The sequence below is a fragment of the Tetranychus urticae genome, chromosome 1 (genome assembly GCF_039701765.1).
Source record: "Tetranychus urticae isolate SD_2017Ah chromosome 1, NJAU_TeUrti_SD_1.0, whole genome shotgun sequence".
Taxonomy (NCBI): Eukaryota; Metazoa; Arthropoda; class Arachnida; order Trombidiformes; family Tetranychidae; genus Tetranychus; species Tetranychus urticae.
Window position 1 is genome coordinate 27,399,851 of NC_142958.1, and position 18,816 is coordinate 27,418,666.

At 31.5% G+C, this 18,816-nt stretch overlaps 1 protein-coding gene and 1 long non-coding RNA gene across 7 annotated transcripts in view; one reads left to right on the forward strand and one right to left on the reverse strand.

Moving 5' to 3' along the window:
- Positions 1-18,665, forward strand: part of LOC107364349 (uncharacterized) — a 29,543-nt gene extending 10,878 nt beyond the window's left edge. Inside the window, exons 3-21 of one of the 6 annotated variants that reach the window (XR_003082679.2) lie at positions 7,228-7,289; positions 8,344-8,379; positions 8,448-8,483; positions 8,778-8,804; positions 8,976-9,011; positions 9,257-9,328; positions 10,963-11,044; positions 11,182-11,198; positions 11,491-11,571; positions 11,822-11,953; positions 12,124-12,204; positions 15,447-15,473; positions 15,557-15,610; positions 15,765-15,791; positions 16,027-16,062; positions 16,655-16,699; positions 17,123-17,194; positions 17,442-17,548; positions 17,653-18,665. Coding sequence is in view for 4 of the 6 variants with exons in the window: in XM_025161305.2 (XP_025017073.2) it covers positions 7,228-7,289; positions 8,344-8,379; positions 8,448-8,483; positions 8,778-8,804; positions 8,976-9,011; positions 9,257-9,328; positions 10,963-11,044; positions 11,182-11,198; positions 11,491-11,571; positions 11,822-11,953; positions 13,175-13,282; positions 13,664-13,762; positions 13,952-14,053; positions 14,609-14,698; positions 14,798-14,869; positions 14,973-15,080; positions 17,653-17,832 (1,340 nt within the window). In the remaining 2 variants the exon portion in view is untranslated. Of the gene's footprint in view, positions 1-7,227; positions 7,290-8,343; positions 8,380-8,447; positions 8,484-8,777; positions 8,805-8,975; positions 9,012-9,256; positions 9,329-10,704; positions 10,759-10,962; positions 11,045-11,181; positions 11,199-11,490; positions 11,572-11,821; positions 11,954-12,123; positions 12,205-13,174; positions 13,283-13,663; positions 13,763-13,951; positions 14,054-14,608; positions 14,699-14,797; positions 14,870-14,972; positions 15,081-15,446; positions 15,474-15,556; positions 15,611-15,764; positions 15,792-16,026; positions 16,063-16,654; positions 16,700-17,122; positions 17,195-17,441; positions 17,549-17,652 lie in introns of all 6 variants that reach the window. The other 5 variants (XR_003082680.2, XM_025161307.2, XM_025161308.2 and 2 more) reach the window with 5 other exon arrangements.
- Positions 13,229-16,943, reverse strand: LOC112539094 (uncharacterized). The gene is made up of 6 exons (XR_016200882.1): positions 16,630-16,943; positions 15,956-16,179; positions 15,229-15,877; positions 13,891-15,069; positions 13,523-13,777; positions 13,229-13,367 (listed from the first exon to the last, which is right to left on the reverse strand). It is a non-coding gene; the product is annotated as an uncharacterized LOC112539094 (long non-coding RNA).
- Positions 18,666-18,816: the final 151 nt, after the last annotated feature.

An 18,816-nucleotide genomic window follows, 5' to 3' on the forward strand; every position in this document is an offset into this window, starting at 1 on the left:
AAAGGTGATTCGATAAAAAATGAATGATAAAAGGTGAATAAGATAAACATTTAAAGTGATTGAGAATTCAAATTGAACCAAATTGTTCTTGAAACTTTTTTCCAAATCATTTTGCTTTTCCTTTCCTTTTAATTTGTCAATGAAAATAATCACAGTCAGAAGTAAAAGCATGAAATTAGAATCTTTTGTTTTTTCTTTTCATTCTCGTGCTATTATTATTGTTATCATGAATGTTATTACCATCATCATTATTCATTCCGAGATAATTTGCAACAACTTTCATTTCTATTCTGTAATTCGCAATGTTTCTATTCATTATTCATGTTAATATAAACATTATTTGCATCTTCAAAAATCTCAAATGACCTGAAAAATATTTCCACAAATTTTTCTGAATTTCTTTTCTCCATTACAAAAGTTCATGAGCAATTATTTTCCCTCAGACTCGAGTCACAATAGCTTATCACCAAGAATACTTTTCTCAACCAAACTCAACTTCACTTTGAGTTTCGAACGAAATTTCGATGGAAATTCAGAAAAGCGAAAATCGACGAAAAAATCGACCAAATCAATTTAACTCAATTAATGATGAAGAGATCTTATATTTCTTCAATTTTAATGATCGAACCTGAACTCGGAACAGAAAATTTTCAGTTCTTGTCTTCAATTGCTCAACGAATGTCGTTTTGAAGTAATTTTTGGTTGCAAGAATCGACTTAGACTTTTCGAAGGCAACTTTTCTCCGAACCTGAAAAGAGATCTTTTTGCCTTCGAAGTTGATTAATTTTCGTTAAATCAATTTCAATATCAGATTTTGATTTCATTTTCTGTTTCAATGTCAATGTTTGATTTATACTTTTTGGACCCAAAACTGGTAAATGATTATTTATCAAGTTGCTTGTTGGCTGGTTTAACCTTTCACTTTAACCTGGAAATGAAAACCCAATTGATGTTCATTTCTTGTTATTGTATTATTATTATTGTTATCATCATGAGAGGATTCAATGTTGTACCCTGTTATTGGCTGTTTATCATTCCAATGGTTCTTTACTCCTCTTGTTATCGCTCGAGTAAACCTTCAAGTGGACCTTGTTTTTGGGGGTTCCTTTCCTCTTATTAGGAGCCACTTTTGTTGTCATGTTCATGGAAGCAAAGTTAAATACTTTCTAACCAAATACTCATGACACTTATTTCAAATCATGCAACACCAACCATCCAACTATTATTATATCTATATATTTATTTTCATCATTATTAAGACGAACACACACAGAAAAAGGTGTTTTCACACTTCTTTTGTTATCCCTTGTTGTTCAACCAAAAGTGTTGATCATTGATCTTTTCGAGCCTCTTTTCGGTCCAAACAACCTCATCATATCATTATTTTTCATCCTTTTCATCAAAGGAAAGGCAAAAGACAAAAATCAATCAAATAAACATCAAACAACTCGAGTTTAATCACTGTTTAACAATAGTTTTTGCACCCAAAATTCATTCCCATCAAAACGATGATGGATAAACATAACAAGATTTTGTCAAATACCAAATACAATGAAGATTATTTTTCATCGTCAATTTTTTTTCGCTTCCAATGATAGCAAATAATATGAATCAGATTATATTGGAACAAGGAAAATGAGATTCTTTTTTGCTTGCTTTAGCCAACTTTTCAACATGATATTGATATACTCGCAATTGTTTGATATTCAGTCACTTTTTTTTCCTCTATCCGGTGGAAAAGAAGAAGAAAAATAATGTTATTTTTGCTTCATCTTTCATCTTGTTTCATCTTTACGTTTGGAGTGAAAAAAAAAGTAAATGATAAATATATAATAATGAAAACCATAACAATCAACACATGAATAAACAGTAAAAGCACATTAGTTAACGTTGATGGAACTGTCACAAGTTCTTGATAACAATAGGATAAAATGTCATTGAAATGTCAGGGAATCTTACAGGGAGAGAAAAATGCTGTGCAAATGTTTAGTTAAATATTGGATATTATTCAATCTTCAATATTAGTTTATCATATTAATTATTTAGCCATTATTTCAACCAGTTTTTCTTGTCTGGCTATTTTGGGGGAAACATTTTTCATGGGATAAAACTTAATTCTCTGAATAAATATTGAAAATATTGTTAATGGGTTTTCCTGGTAATTTGCTGGGATTAGTTTACAATTATAATTGATTCACAGGTAGCGATAGAAACAATTGATTATCAAATCTATAGCAATTTCCAAGTCTCAACCAGATTCATTTGCACCTGTTCAATGTGTTTATGAAGAGATGTTGCAATGTATGTTTCAAGAAGAATGAAATTTCCAAGTTTTCGTTTTCATTCCCTTTCATGTAGGATTTCAATGTAAGTTAGAAACTTATTTGTCTTTTGCATTTTCAAGTTTATGAAATTTTCTTGAAAAACTTCGCCAAATCAAAATCTTTGCACCAAAAATATCCTGGAAAATGACAGAAACAAACTTGATTCCGTGCAAATGTCCAGATAAAACGCTAGAAACACGAAAAATTAACTCTTTAAAAAGAATCACTAGATCAGACGAATCTCTGATGGCCTTGTAAATGTGAACATTCGCGTTTCGTCTTTAAAATGTTACAACTTCGCTAATATTGTTATTTGAGTGCAAATTGTTGTCCAAATGACTTCTGAAGTTCAAAGTTAAAATTCTCGAAAATGACCTAAAATGAGCTTGAAAATTTAATGCATTCAAGTTTAGTCCTTAAAACATTCTATACCAAGTTTAAACGCATTGCGGTCTGTTCGTCTAAAAACTTGCTTACAAGAAATTATAACGGGAATTTTAAAACTGAGCATAATCTTCGCTTTGCTCTGATAGATAATAAAACTCAATAAAATAGAAATTCTTACTAATTGTTGGCAATGTCACGAAGTTGGATAAAGCCTAATACCGAGGTGAAACACTGGTTAGCACCTGGGTTAGACGGTCTGCCCCGGTGTGGCTCGCACCCCGTGGCTGCTTCAAACCTAGACAAATGATTGATATCTCTTCAACCTTACTCTTCGGTTTAAGTTGATAAAGAAATTCAATTAAAACGATCCAACAGCATGGTTGAGGTTGATTGAAACATCAATTGATTTGAAAGGTTTAACTTTCAGATAAATATTGACATTTGATAGGTTCAATGAATTTCCATATCAAGGTATCAAAATAATGGTTAAAATGAAAGTAACTTTCTTGCCGTTGATGATGATAATCATTATTTTTGATTGTAATTTGAGTTGATGAAAATAGCAAATATGAGGTGAGATAAAGTTACAGTAAATCTTTTGTGTAAAGAGTGTTTGCTGGACGTCTTGTGTGAAACCACTTGAACCTGTAACCAGGAGAATGAAGGTTTGTTGCAAGAAATGAGAAGAAAATCTGAAAACAAGGTTCATGATTAACAATGTCAATCAGTTGACTGTTAATTTATTGAGCAAACAAAATGGCGAAAACAGTTAATTGTTTGCTCAATATTTTCACGCTTGAATCCAAATCCATTTGCAATCAACTTTTGATTGCTGTTTATATTGAACTTGAATAAATATTTCATCAGTGGTTTACCTAATCATTTTACTTGTTGGATTTGCCGAAATTTGTTTAGTCACAAAATTCATGTTTTGAATTTACTTTTTTCTTCTTCTTGTTCACCATCTTTGCGCTCATCAATCATTCTTTCATCATTTTCCATTTTCTCTACCTGACATGAATGATCTACTTGGAATTGATGGAGAGGAATGAACATTGAAATTTAGAAGATAACATTGTTAAAAGATGATGATGATGTTGAGAATGGAAAATATAATTCATCATTTGTTGTTTGAATAACAAGCCAAATTATATTTCAAGATCGCAGAGTCAATGTTAACCTGAAAGAGTTTGATTATAACAGAGAGACAATTATTTATCAATAATAACACATTAGCGTGAGTAATATCAATCCAACAATCAGCTTTCATTATTTTTCCTTCCATTAATAAAAACAAGTTCTAATGATTTAAAAATTCTGATGGAATAAAATTTTCTTGCAATTCCATCACATTGAAACTTCAATATAAAAGGTTGGAAATTTCGTTGCAATTTCTATTAAGTTTTCGGAAAAATTGAAAACTCAGAGCTTCCAGTTTCAAGTTTCAACAATTTTTCAATTTTAATCCAAAATCATTTCCAAGTCAAACTTTCCTTTTCAATGAATCGATGCAAAACATTGTTCAAAGATTGGAGTTTTGATTAAAAGCTTTTGCTTTTTTCACTACAATTTGATAATCTTTTCTGGATTCTTGAGTTTTCTGTGTCTTACCAATCTTACTGTTTCTTCCAGTCTGGTCAATCGATCGACTTATTGCCCAGTCAATTAGCATTGAGTTAATAAAGTGAATCTCCAAGTCATTAGTTGAGTCAGTCGTCTTTACCGAGAAGACAAGTTTAAAGATAATAAGATGAGAATGATACTTAATTCATTGATTACTTTCATTCCAAGCGAATCGTGAATTTCATCAAAATTGATCTAATCACTTAAGTCTACAGTCTATTCCTATTAGCTTTAACTAGACTACTGTTGATAACAGTGAAGTCTGAGCTTGACATATGACTAAAGATTTTAGTAATAAGTAATAATTTTTTACGGGCAATAGCCACAAGAGAACTGTCGTTGAATCTAAAACGTGTTACTTCAATTTATATCGATTAATGTAAAGTTTCAGTTCTCTAACTCTCATGGTCACAGAAAGCAGTCGAATTGGTTACCATACAAAGTTGAGAACGCAATTGTCCTTTTCTACCTTGAAATCCGATCATTACTTTTAAAGCGCATAAAGCCATAGTGATAAGTTGAAATTGTGTAACTTACCACAGAAGTAAACTTTTAATTTGTTAAAAAGTCAAAAGTTATGATTATATTCACTATGGATTTATGCGCTTTGAAAAGTAATGATCGGATTTCGAGATAGAAAAGGTCAATTGCGTTCTCAACTTTGTATGGTAACCAACTTTTTTCATCATGATCAAAAGAATTATACATTTTTATCCGTTTCTAACCGTACCACTTGCCTCACTTCCCTTGTTAGATTTTATCGAAAACTGTAGATCGATAAATTTTGTAATAACTCTAACGGACTCAGCTTTTATGTCCCTACAAACCTACAAAGTCCCGAAAGTTTTTGCCCATAGTTTGTCCTATTAATTTTTGAAAAGTGCCATCTGTTTTTATCAAAACTAACTAATTTCGTAAAAGTGGGCCAATCTCAACCAAATTTTCGTCTGCAATGCCTTATGCCATACGGATGTTAGATATTAAATTTGGTTGAGATTGGCCCAGTAGTTTTGGCTCTAGAGTGGGTAATTTCCCCACATTTTTCATACCATAGTCTTCGCTTAAGCTCAGACAATCATTAGTAAATGTTTGATTCAAAAAAAGAGACAAAACCTCAACAGATTCATTAAAGATGAAGGAAGCAAAGGTAAATGTTGAAAGTAAAAGTAATCAACTTACAAAACCAACGATGATAATCAAGGAAATATTGACGAATTAAAAAGGTTAATCAACAATTTCCATTGCCAATTAAATAGTCTTCAATCACTAAATTATCATGATTAGTTCAATTGTATTGATTAGTTGACAAACAGAAACAGATGAAAGCAAAAAAAATTGAATTTTGACCTTTACTTATCTCAGCCTACAATCAACTAATTTGGTTGCAATTTTAAAACATTAATTTCTAGCTTGTTTACCTTTCCATTACCTTTCCATGTTGTATCATGCAATCTGATTGCTCACTATCATCCAATTCAATCTGTATTCACATCAATTAGAGTTTACAATTTTACCTTTTCAAAAGGCAACAAGGTTAAATGAAAGGTAAATAAATGTATCTTCACCACCTTAAAAGTAAAAGTACCAGAAAAACAGTGAAACGCCCTTAAACCATTTTCTGAATTAACTTTACTTTTCTTTTTGTTTCCACTTTTGATAATTGTAAATTGTTGATTAATGTGGCCAACAACGGCCAACTTGTATTGAAAACTGATGATAATTTATGGCCTATTCCTTGCCACTCTCACCCCGAACAACTCGTGTTAATCTTGATTACATTTGTAACATTGTAACGATGTTTCAACGAAAGCCTCACCTAATCATCTTTAGACCAATTCATCTTCATCACTCAGAGATGATTTTTGTAGCTTTAAAAATAGACCAAAAAGCGACTATAAAACGTTCCGGAATCAAGACTCAAACTGTTCCACTTTCATTCCTTCCTTATTACATAAAAATTGTCATCTAATGTCAATTTTGTCCAATAATCTGACACAGATTTTCATGCTTTAGAAAAGATTTTCTCGTTTTTGGAGAAAAAAATTTCAATTAAAATTCATAAACGATCCACAACATTACAATTACATTGAAAGTTTAACCCAAATATGATTTTCAATGAATTCAAATGAAGTGATTGTAAAGAGTCGATGTTGTTGTATCTTGAAAAAACTTGAAAACATTATTATTCCAATATTAACAATAACTTGAAGTGTAGAGCAAAAATATATCTCAATTATCCTGAACAGCTTTCAGTTTGTTTTTTCTTTACAAAACTTTTCTTTTTCCACCTTTACCTTGTTCAACAACAACGGCAACAAAAGCAAACAGAGGATAATCCCAGAAGCTTACAAGCTTTACATGTTGAAATCCATTTTATCCAATCTTTTTACCAATTTTTTGCTTTCCATTAGTTTGCATAAACAGAATGAAATAATTACTCCAAAAACTAGTCCAATGGCACTTTTTTTCACACTTAATCTTGGAGTGAAAAAAGCAATAAATTTTGTGGATAAACATCCAACAAAAGGGTCCTAAAAAAGTAATCAAACTCTTTATTCAATCTTTTTCAAGAGCTTTTCCATCTACTTGTAGTGAGGAAAAGTGTCTCAAATTGATTTTATTTGCCTTCTCAATGATAATTGATAATTCACTCGCTTTATTCCCAGTTAATCAAAGGAATTATCAATTATCTTGTAATGCAAATGATGCTAAATGTTGTAACAATAAAGATCCTGTTGGATGCTGCACGAAGTGAATTTGCTTTTTGTCAATTGTTATTCATTCTGATTTTCAGTCTTTTTTGAGTTCAATGATTGGATAAATTGATTAAACGATTGTTAACTTTTTGCTGGAATTTTTTCTTACCTTTTCCGTTTCTTTTGTTTCATTTCAGGTCCTCCTGGAAAAAGAGGAAAACGCGGTAAAAAAGGTGAACCAGGAACACTCGGATCTCCGGTAAGTATTAGATATCATCTAATTATTCAGATTCAGTGATAAATTTTAAATCAAGTTTAGTTGATTGAAAGATAATAGAAAAATAAATTGAAGGAAAGATTCACTTCAACCCTTTTCAACTAAATCAGTTCAGCTACAATCGAAATAAATGAAAAGTCGAAAATTTCGACTCATTTGTCGAGTCTCTAAGCTCAGCTTGGATTGATTAAAATGCTTGAATTAAAGCAAATTGTTCATCGTATTTTTATGAATAGAAAACTTATTTTCTCTCCAGAATGAAACAATTTTATGGAAGAATCAGTTTTCTCAAAAATCTGATCGCTATTTGTGTCCATTTATGACAGTCTATTGGCTTAAAATGAGAAAGAAATCGAGAAAATCTAATTTGAAATATTGGAGGTTCAATTGAATTTACCATTGACTGATATTGTTATCATCTACTGTCAATGTTTAAGCTTATTGTGATAATGTTTAGTTATTGCATCTCCAACTTATCTTTACCTAGAGATGGCAATAAAATTTTAGCATTTCCTATTATATTTTGCAAATCTCATTTTCGTTAATTCTAATATAATTATTGTAATATATTTTTAAGAACCGAAAATTCTGTTAGTTTATTTAAATTGTTTTTTTTCATCTCTTCATTTTCATCCAATAAATATCGACTTTGTCTGTAACATTCAATCAACTTGCTCAAGTCAAAGCAGTTTTATATCTTTACTTCCGTTCTTGCTTCTCAATTTTATTCAATCATTGAATCAGATGAGAAATTAGATTTTCCAATGAATACCGTTCTCTATTTCAATATTTCTGGAAGTCAATTTATCAAATCCTTATCTTTTGTCATTCGGAAAATATTGACACAAAATGTTTGCAGCTATTCATTTAACAATTTTCGTATTTCTATTCTTCTCACCTAAATCTGAGAAAATCATCTGAAAGAATTATTCATATTTTCCAAAATACCTTTAATACAAAAGTGTTTAATCGTTAATCAATTACAACGATCGTTCATGATTACAATTCCTTACTCAATTTCCATCTCTTTACTCAGGGACCTGTCGGACCTCCTGGTAAACCTGGTTTCCCTGTAAGTCATTATTCAATATTTAAGACAATTCTTATTCTTATCTTAACTCTTCTATTTTCATCTAAAAGGGCGCGATTGGCATTGATGGTCCAAAAGGTGATCCGGTAAGTAGTACATGTTAGGCGACTATTTGATCGCGATAAGAAGAAAAGTTAAAAATTCTTATCAAAGTTCCTAAGAACCAAAGAAATCGTCTTCTTAAGATTGGCCAAAAAACAAATCAATCGCTACGGAACTCACAATCCTTTAGTCGTTTTTTCAATTCTTTGCCATTTTGAATTGTTTTAACATTTTTATGAAATCTTTTCTTGAACTGGACGAATGTCCATGTTATGATAAAAGAAGAACAGAACTGATTGATATTTTAATTTAAATTGAATTGATTTGTGTCTCTACAGGGAGAGAAGGGTGATAAAGGAGATAAAGTAAGTTTCCATTCATTTATCATTTTCCACTTTTCCCATTATAATCGTCATTACCTTGCTCATATCATTTACCATTAGATTAGAGACATTTTTTTATCCCTTTTCCATCTTCTTCAGCATCTCAACTGACTTTGAAATATTGATCTTGTTTCCATTTTTATCTCATGACAGGGTGAAAGTGGATTTGATTTATTCACAACGACAAAGGTAAGCAGTAAACTTGATATCTTTCAATCTAAATAACTAACAAATACACAACAAAACTCCCTGAATAATGTATAACATTGAATCAAGTTTAACATCAAACTCATTTAACCAATCCATATTCAACAGTTAATCATTTAATGTCCTAAACATTGATAACAAAAAGTAACTTTTCAATAACATTTCTTATCGATTGCTTTCCAATTGTATTCAACAACAATTAACAACTCTATCAATTACCATTTTAGGGTGGCGTTAAACGGTCAGTTACCCAATTACAAGGAGGACCGCTTGGGTATGCTGAAGTAATTGCTCTCAAGGTTGGTTGATATCTGATTGAAAGATAAGGCTCATTGGATTCATCATTAAATTGCAGATTAATTTACATGATTAGTACATGATATTATCTTCATTACTTGAAAAGTGTGCAACTTTAAACTCGATATCTTGAAATCTATTTTTATTGAGTTGCTCTTCACGGAGTCAAATGTTGTACAAACCTCAAAGCTTGTCAATTGTTTGAGTACAAAATTCAAGTCCATTTCATGATTTACCCGATCATTACAGGCGACTATCTTTTAAACTAATCTCTGTAAATTAACTGCAACTTTAATGGAAGCTATCGTTTCGCCATAATCTTGTTAAAGCATCTTCTAAAAGCATTCATTTCCGTTCAAGTTGAGCACTTCATGTCATCCTGTGAATTGTTTGCTGAAAGCCTCTTCATCTTCATCTTCTTCTTCTTCTTGATCGCTTTTCTTCCTTGGCCAAGTAAATCACTAATCTCGTCGTTCATCATCAATCAGCTTCTCTTTACTTTTCAATCAAAACGGTCAATTTAAGGCGACATTACAAATGATTGTAAAGACTCATTCCTACGCTGTTTGGTGATGAACGATGAGAACACCCAAAGTGACAATTCTTTGGGTTAAATGTTGATCCATCGACAAAACAATTTACCAACAATTTACTAACAAAGGCAAAAGTGATTCTAATCTTGACAGGGTTAATTGTTTTCCCACTTTCATCTAATTTAATTTTGTGACTCTAACAGTTGAGTTACATTGAGTAAGTCAACAGTTTCAATTCAATTTTCAACGTTTTTGGCTTACATCAGTGGCTAATGTCTTGATCAACACTTTTCAGTTGAAGTCAATTTTTTGGAGAAAAAAGCTGAACAATGAATTGAAATATCTTGAATGAAAATCACCTTTTTTGCATTTGTTATTTTCGCAAATTGAATCCTTTCAACGAAAGAAATGTTAATTATTCGCAAAAAGCACCAGAAACATTGAGATGAAAGTAGATTGACTGAAGACTGATCAATTTGAATCTTGAATCAGTTTTTCTCTTCTTTTCTTATAATTCTCATTCAATTGAAATGTTAAATTGCAAATGTTGCCGGTTAATGGTTAAAGGGAGTGATAAATGGATAGATGAATGACTAGGAAATGCCGAGTAACATGATTAGATGCAAGATTTGATTAACTTACGGAACAATCAACCAAATGGATTTTAGACTTTCTTTGTCAGAAAATGTTGCAAGGTTGATATTTTAATGTTAAACTGTTTTTAGGTTAAATTGTTGAAACCTTTGAAAGTTACTCTTCTCTAGGAAAATAAGTTTGAATTTAGACTTGATTCCAATTGATTCTGGTTAACTGTCTCAATCATCTCAAACTAATCATCCTTTTAGGGTCTTGCAAGTTTAGGAGTTACTCTATCTCCTGGTGACTTGTTATTACTCAAAGTAAGTCAATGAAATTACAAGTCAATCATGATTATCGTTTATTTTCAGTTGAAACCTTTTAATTTACATTTTCTTTTTTCATTTTTCTTTTGCTTTTTTGGATGCTTTTACCTTTTATTTTACACAATCTTTTCATTTCAGTAAATTTTTTACAAAAACTGTTTTCTCTTGATTACTAATCAAAATGTTTATTCATTGTTAAAGGGTGAACCTGGAAACCCTGGACCACCTGGACCTCCTGGTCCACCAGGACTAACTGGATTACCAGGTTTCGATGGAAGAATTGGTAATTTTTTGGTTAAATCCTTTACACATTTTACCTTAACTTGCACATATCATTACCATAATCAACTAATCAAATTATCTTTTCACCATTTTCACATTCTTTTTTCTCTCTTTTTATTTCCATTGAATCATCTAAAGGATCTCCTGGTGAACCGGTAAGTCTCATTGTGTATTAATAATATTATCATTGTTCATGTTAACCTTTAAGGTTGAAAGATTAACGTTTAAGTGATCATTTGATTGATGGTTAGTCAAAGTGAGGATCAAGTTGTTGTTTCATTCAAATGATTTATCAAACGATTCCTTGTTCAATCATTACCAATTGCTACCTTTATAATCAACAATTTACACGCTTGTCATCAACATTTGGAAAATTTGTTTTCATCTTTTTCGCCATTTCATTTTCACGCTCTTCAACTTTATTTATCTTGTTATTTCACTTTTTAGGGTCCAAGAGGTGAAGCTGGACCTCCTGGGCCTACAGGTCCTCTAGGCCCTATTGGTAAGGATGGTTTGCCTGGACCAAAGGTAAAACATTGTTTCAATACTTTTTCATCTTTCAATGTTCAATGCTTTTAAAAAAGACAAAATTGAAATGTGAAAAGATTCGGGTTTCATCAAAGCATTAAATTTGTTGAAATTGAAATTTGAATCATTTTCTCTGTAAATTGTTGGAATTGACATTTTTAATAATAAGTGTTGAAGAGACAATTAGATGTCAACTTTGAAAGTAAAGGAATGAAAATTTTGATTCCTTTTTTTGTTGTCACTCTTTTAGGGTGATAAAGGAGACAAGGGCGATCGAGGGTTAACGACAACATTGGATGGCAATGCTTTCCCTACTGGATTCATTGAAGGACCTGCTGGGCCTCCAGGACCTCCTGGACCAGCTGGACCACCGGGTCGCAAGGTAACCTTTGTTTTAACCCTTGTTTAACCTTTCACTTTTCTAGTTGATCGCAGTCCCATTCAACAAACTAACCAAACTGAACCATTTAACTTCTTTCTTTTCAATTGTTTATTAACCAACTAACATCGACTAACTTGAATTTGATAAAACCTTAATCATCACGAATCAAGGGTGATACCGGTCAAATAGGACCTAAAGGTGAACATGGAGAGAAAGGTGATAGAGGTGAAAGAGGACGAAGAGGCAAACGGGTATGGGTTAATTTACATTAACTGGCACAATTAACCTTTTCCCAAAATGTTTATTTGCCTGCATTTCTCATTGTTATTTTCAATTTTATCAAAACTCGTTATTTTAGAACCATTTTAACCTCCAATTTATTAGTTGATTTAATCCTGATTGCATTAAATCAGAGCGTTTTCAATCTTTTCTGGTCATTCAATTTCAAGTCATTAGTTATAAAAATGTTTACTTGAAGTAATCGTTAGTTGGTTTCATGATTATTTTGCTGAAAATATTGAATTGCTTGCAAGGAAAAATGGCTAAGAAAAGGTCACAATTTTTCTCTTCCAAATTTTCCATCAAAACCATAAAGATTTACTTCTAATTTCAGTCTTAATGGTCTCATTTTGTCTGTTAATTTAGCAAATTTCAAGTTATTAATTTATAGCAATTTATCTTGATTATTGATAGTTTAAAATCATAAATTTGTATTTAAAACTTGGCTTTTGAATCAAAGTTAAGTACATCAATCATTACTTTTAGTCTGTAAAATTAGATTCAATGAAAGATCAACTAGAAATGAGTAAATAAAGAAAATACGTTTTCTCAATTAATTATCAGAAAATTTTGAAAACCTTCTGATTAATCAAATAAATAATTTTGTTGATTCAATTTCACCTTTTCCCTCTTTTTACACACTTCAAGTGAAGTGAAAAAAGCATTGAAATCAAAGGCATCAATAAGCCTATTAACTGTCAATAATAATTACATTGAAATGTCTTTTCAATCAACCTTTACAATTAACATTTACTAACTATTGCTTACTCAACTAACCATTGCGATCAAGTTTTATGTAACCTTTTTTTACAATCAAACCAATAACAATCCAAATCTGGTTTTTGGTTGTAAGTAAAACAAATTGGTCTATTTAAATTGACCATTTATCAATTTATTGGTTTCAAGTTAAAGACAAATAATTGACTCTAATTGGTTTTGTAGGGTAAAGCCGGTAAAGCGGGTCCTCCTGGAGATGTTGGACCAAAAGGTGACATTGGTTTAACAGGCAGTAAAGGCGAGAAGGGTGACATTGGATTACCTGGACCTCAGGTTGGTCTATTTAATGTCTTAAGAGCTTTTCAAAATGCCTTTCAATTTTGGCATCAATCAATATCCAAGAGAAACGAGGAGGAAACTAAAAGAGAAGAAAAAATAAAAATTTATCAAAAAATTGATTTTCTTTTGAACAAACAACTCAGCTGGAAGCAATGCTCAATAAATCAACTTGACAGATTGTTACATTTAAATAAGTCAATTTTTTGATTTGATTGTCCATTATTTTAAGCTTACCTTTCAATTATATTTGAAAATTGATTCAACTTATTGTCTATAACAAGTTGCATCAAAGAGTAAAATTGTTACTCTTATCCTGGATCAAAGATTCAGTTGTGTTTGACATTATTTCATCTCGTCTTGTCTCGCCAATTGCAGGGTGAACAAGGTCTTATTGGTCGCGACGGATTAGATGGGTCAGCAGGGGCTCAAGGACCTCCAGGACCTCCGGGTGAAAAGGGCGATAAAGGTCATCAGGTTTGTTATGTTTATCTGTTGGTAAACAAATAAAGTCAAAATTATCCATCAATTATCCATTAATGGTTGATGTCCAGTTTTTTGTAACCATTTCGGGTTCAGTTTACTTTTAAGATTGATTTTCTTACCTTTTTTGGTTTCCATTTCCTTCAAATCTTTTCATCTCTCGACTGCTTTTTAACCTTTAAGGGTGACATTGGTCCACCAGGTATGATGGGTCCACCTGGTTTGCCGGGACCACCAGGAACAACAGGGTCTAAAGGTGATAAAGGTGATAAAGGTGATCTTGTGGTATGTTAACATTTTGACTCATTTTCATGTAATGCTTCTGCGGATGCTGCCATCTCTTGTTTGGTCTTCAAACTTTTTCCCATCTTTAATGTCAAGTTAAACAGAAACTGAAATTGATTTAAACTTTAATTAAGCAGTTAATCAGCATTTACAATCGTCTCAGTATGACACTTATTTCAATGGAAATGTTCGTAAAAGCTTGAAAACATTTAAATTAATTGCTTGTCAAAACCATGAGAAAATATATCTTTCATGTTATCTATTAATGTTTTCATCGCATTCATTAATTTTTTGACACTTTTCTGACATAATTTCATCTTTCTAATTGATTTATATTTCTTGTTTTGTTAGGGTTTTAGCATTTTTAAGAGCACAATTTATTATGTAATTTAGTCTATTGCTGGTGAGATGAATAGAATTGAAATAAGCATAGCAATTAAGTGTCACAATTACGTTAATAGTCAGTTTTCATGATTTCTGAATTTCTGTTTGTCTGCAATACTGACTTTTGATCGATTCAGCTTTCAATAATAATTTTTGTATTTGTTTCTTTAGCCTCAAGCAATGCGTTACATGAAAGATTACGAGGCTTTTGGAGATAGGATTGAATCATTATCTGGACCACCAGGTCCTCCTGGACCACAGGTGAGCTTTCATCTAATAATGTTACCAATGTTTTATTGAACCAATTTTGGAGTTCATTTTTAACGTAAATTTTCTCAACTTGATTTTACTTGGATTCAGGGTGAACCAGGAGTTCGAGGTCCTCCAGGCATGAAAGGTGAACCTGGTAACGATGGAGCTAAAGGTTCTCAGGTAAAAGATACATCAACTTGTTCACTTGTCAAATGTCTTTGTCTCCTAATAATGGACAATATTGATTGTGTTGCTTCTTATTGTTACTTTAATCTTGCAACAGGGAGAAAGAGGTGAAAAAGGCGACCAAGGACCAATGGGATTACCTGGGCCTGCTGGTATCAAAGGAGAGCCTGGTTTTCCTGGTATTCCGGGTAGATCTGGATTAATGGTATGAAATAGAAAATAATATATCAATCATGTGAAATCAGATAAGTATAAATGAGCGAAGAGTAATATATAAATTTGTAAATTAAATTTATACATTTGATATTGTATTTTTTCAAACATGTTAAACTATCTCACAATGATACACTCACTTGATGGTAATGTGAAATCTTTTCAAATTATTGACGGTTAACTAAAATTTTTACAAAATTCAATGCTTTTTTACATCACTAACTTTGCATGAAACCTTTTGCATGAATATAATTGTGTCTATCCAAAAAATTTGACTTAAATTTTATGCTAATTATTAATAATATCCCTTGTATACATTAAAACATCCATTATGTATGATATTGTGGTCAAAAATCAGGGTCCACCTGGTCTTGATGGAATGAAGGTGATTATTTACTCTTTTAACATAATTTAACCTTATGATTAACTTCGATGATTCTTGTTTTTCCATTGCAACCAATAAATCAGGGTGAGCGTGGTGAGATGGGACCTAAAGGTGAAAAGGGTGATCATGGATTACCGGTATGTAGTTTGAACCACAAAAAGTGGACGGTTAAAAACAATGTAGAGCCATAAGAAGCACTTAATGTTTTCATGTTATTATTTGTTTCTTATATCCTTTGCTTCCATTCGTTGAAAATTGTGAATCATTGACGGATTGATTCAATCAATAAAGGGAACCGATGGAATTCCTGGCTTATCGGTAATGAACTGTAAAAATTCTGATTCGACATAATTTGAAGAAAGAATTCTTTCGACCACATTCATCCATAATGCTTAGTTTCACTGCTATAAAATGAATGATTTAACTCATTTTCCTTAGATTCTTTAGTTTTTTTTCATTAGCCTTTTCAGCTAGTTTCTTACCTTCTCAGTCATTTGATCTAAACTCTTTCATGAATCATGGTTAATCTTCCGATCTCTTCTCTTGTAAATAGGGCCCCAAAGGGGAAAAGGGCGATCCGGCACCATCGGTGAGTTCCTGTACCTTAGACATCAACAGTTGAACTTAGCAGAATAATTTGAATCACTTCCTTTGATCCTTTGTATTCTTTAGTTAAGAGCTCGATGTTTTACGTTGAATTGCCAGCCTGTTAAATCAAGAGATTTTATTAGTTTTTACTCTATAAATTAATTTAGCAGCTCCAATTTGCTTATTTATTTGATATAGTCACAGTCTTGAATCTTCATTATGCAGCTGAAAAGCTATAATAAATTTGAATTAGTGCACTTTGTATGAATCCATACATAACAACATACATTTGGGCGAATAAAATCTTATCTGTTCGAAGGTTTTTGATATTATGAAATCACTTTCAAAGTACCAAACTTGGATTTCGTTTTGTGTAGGACCAGATTTTACTCCGAATTTTTTTCTAATTGAAGATGGTTTCTCAAGAATTTTAGTCTTTTAAAGGTAGATTTAATTACTCAGTGGAAATAGATTCGCGATCATTCGTGATCGCTTCCGCCTCTAGTTTAGTTTAAACTCAATACATTCCTGTCCCAACTTTGAATAAGATAAAATGGGAATGACCAACCTGTGTATGTATTCATTGTTTACAGAGTCCGAGAGGAAAACGAGGATTACGAGACAAAAGAATCATCCAGGTTTGATCATCTGTTTATTTATTGGTCAACCAAAGCTTCTTAGAATCCAATTAAATGCACATGATTATAAGTTCAACTCAATATTTGATGAACTTGCGAATCAAAAACAATATTTCCATCCGAGAGCCTTTACATTTGTCTTAAATGAAATAAACAATTTATATAGATGATTTCAAACAATATTAAAGTCAGTGACAGAGAAACAGTAGAGTCTTGATTAACAGAAACTCAAATTCAACAATTCAGACTTGAATGATTTTTGGCGGTTAAGAACGAGAAAGAACCAACAAGAACGCCATATTGAGACTGACATAACAGATAGTGATGACAGAGAAGCGCCTAAATCAAAATATTATATTGATAACAATTTTCTTGTTATGATTTTTAAATCATCGTTCTTGTCCTATTTCATCATTAAATTAGGATGAACAAGTCTGTCCATTAGGACCTGATGGATTACCTTTACCAGGTTGTGATCGGAGGCCATTAGATGGGGTGAGAAGGATTCTCGTATCAACAATCATCAGTCATTTTGATTTTTTTTGTTTCTCTTGCTTTCGTTTGTGTTGTTGTTTACCATTCTTTTCAATTTTTTGTTGATTATATTAGTTGTTGATTTATTTCCACTTTTTATCTTCCTCATCCTGTTCTTTTCTCATTTATTATGTATTTCTAATACACTTTGTTCATCTATCAATCCACATTCTAATCTCTTGATTAATCTCTATTGTTATTCCGATAGACTCCAAAAATGCCTGTTCCTCCGCCATCGGTTATATAATATTAACATTAACTACATAAACCTGCCATACTAACAAATTTAAACGCTAATTAACCACTTTTTTCTAGGTAATTCAATATTTTGAAAACGATTTTCCATGTATCTTTCAACGACAAACTCATAATGTGAAAACAATGGACACTAATATTTTGTTTTCTTGCCTTTTTTGCAGCAATCTGATTCTATGAGAATCCAATCAGATGGACATTTTTCTTTGGATGAATTGAATAAAAGGAGACACCGAGATGCCGAGAGGAGGCACAAACACCATTTGGAAAAGAATCGTCATCTAGAGAAAAAACATAGGATAAGACATGAAAGAACTGAAAAGCCTGATGAATTGCTTCTATAAATTTACTGACCAATCTCCTGTTAAATATACACTGCAAATGCCAAAAGTGAAGATCGCTTCTTTATGGTTAAAAAAGCTTTTTATACAACACTTCCAGCTCAAGTTATCATTATCATTGCTGGCATCATCAACATTAGCATTTTTTCTTCCTTCTTTTGGAATGGTCAACGTTTTTATTGACAAATATGGCCTCATAAGCATATTCATGGAAAATTGGACAAAATCAAGGGAACAAATTTCCTACCAATTAATCAAGTCAAGTCAATTATTGATGTATAGAATGTGAAACCAGAGGAAACTCTGTTCAATTAATCGTCACACTAAACAAGAGACCAAGTGAAAGAATAATACCAATCCTTAAATTGTTTGACTAAACCTTTCTACAACAATCTAAGTCAAATTTTAACCATAATATCCAACTCTTGTCTTCCTTGATTTTCATCATCCTCAGTATTTCACTTTTATCTCTCATTTTAATTTTTGTCAATCGGCACTTTTCACCAATTCCAATCTTTCTTTTGATCATGTAAACTCAGTGGTCTATGCATTGTTTTTTTGCCAATCCTCATCATTTATCTTCATCAAAATATCTACATTTTTCGTCTTTTGTAAAAGTTTATGCAACAAAAAAACAGTCTTTTAATTAACTATGTAATTTACGAACCATGATAATTTTTACTTCTTATTAATTTTTTCTCAATAACAATTCCACCAGATTTATCATAAAACACAACCAACATGAAGGATATGAAAACAAAACAATGATCATAATGTTTAGACAAACAAAACGATTCACATTAGAAAATAAAATAAAATAACTTTTTTTGACTGAATAATTGATTTCATATTTCATTTCGTTTCACAATAAAAATTGAAAATCAAATCCAAAAAGTAGTAAAACTAATCACATCAAATCAACCAATAATTCAAATTCAATTGAGTCAATTGGATAAGAGAACAAAATCATCTGTTTTTAGTGAATTT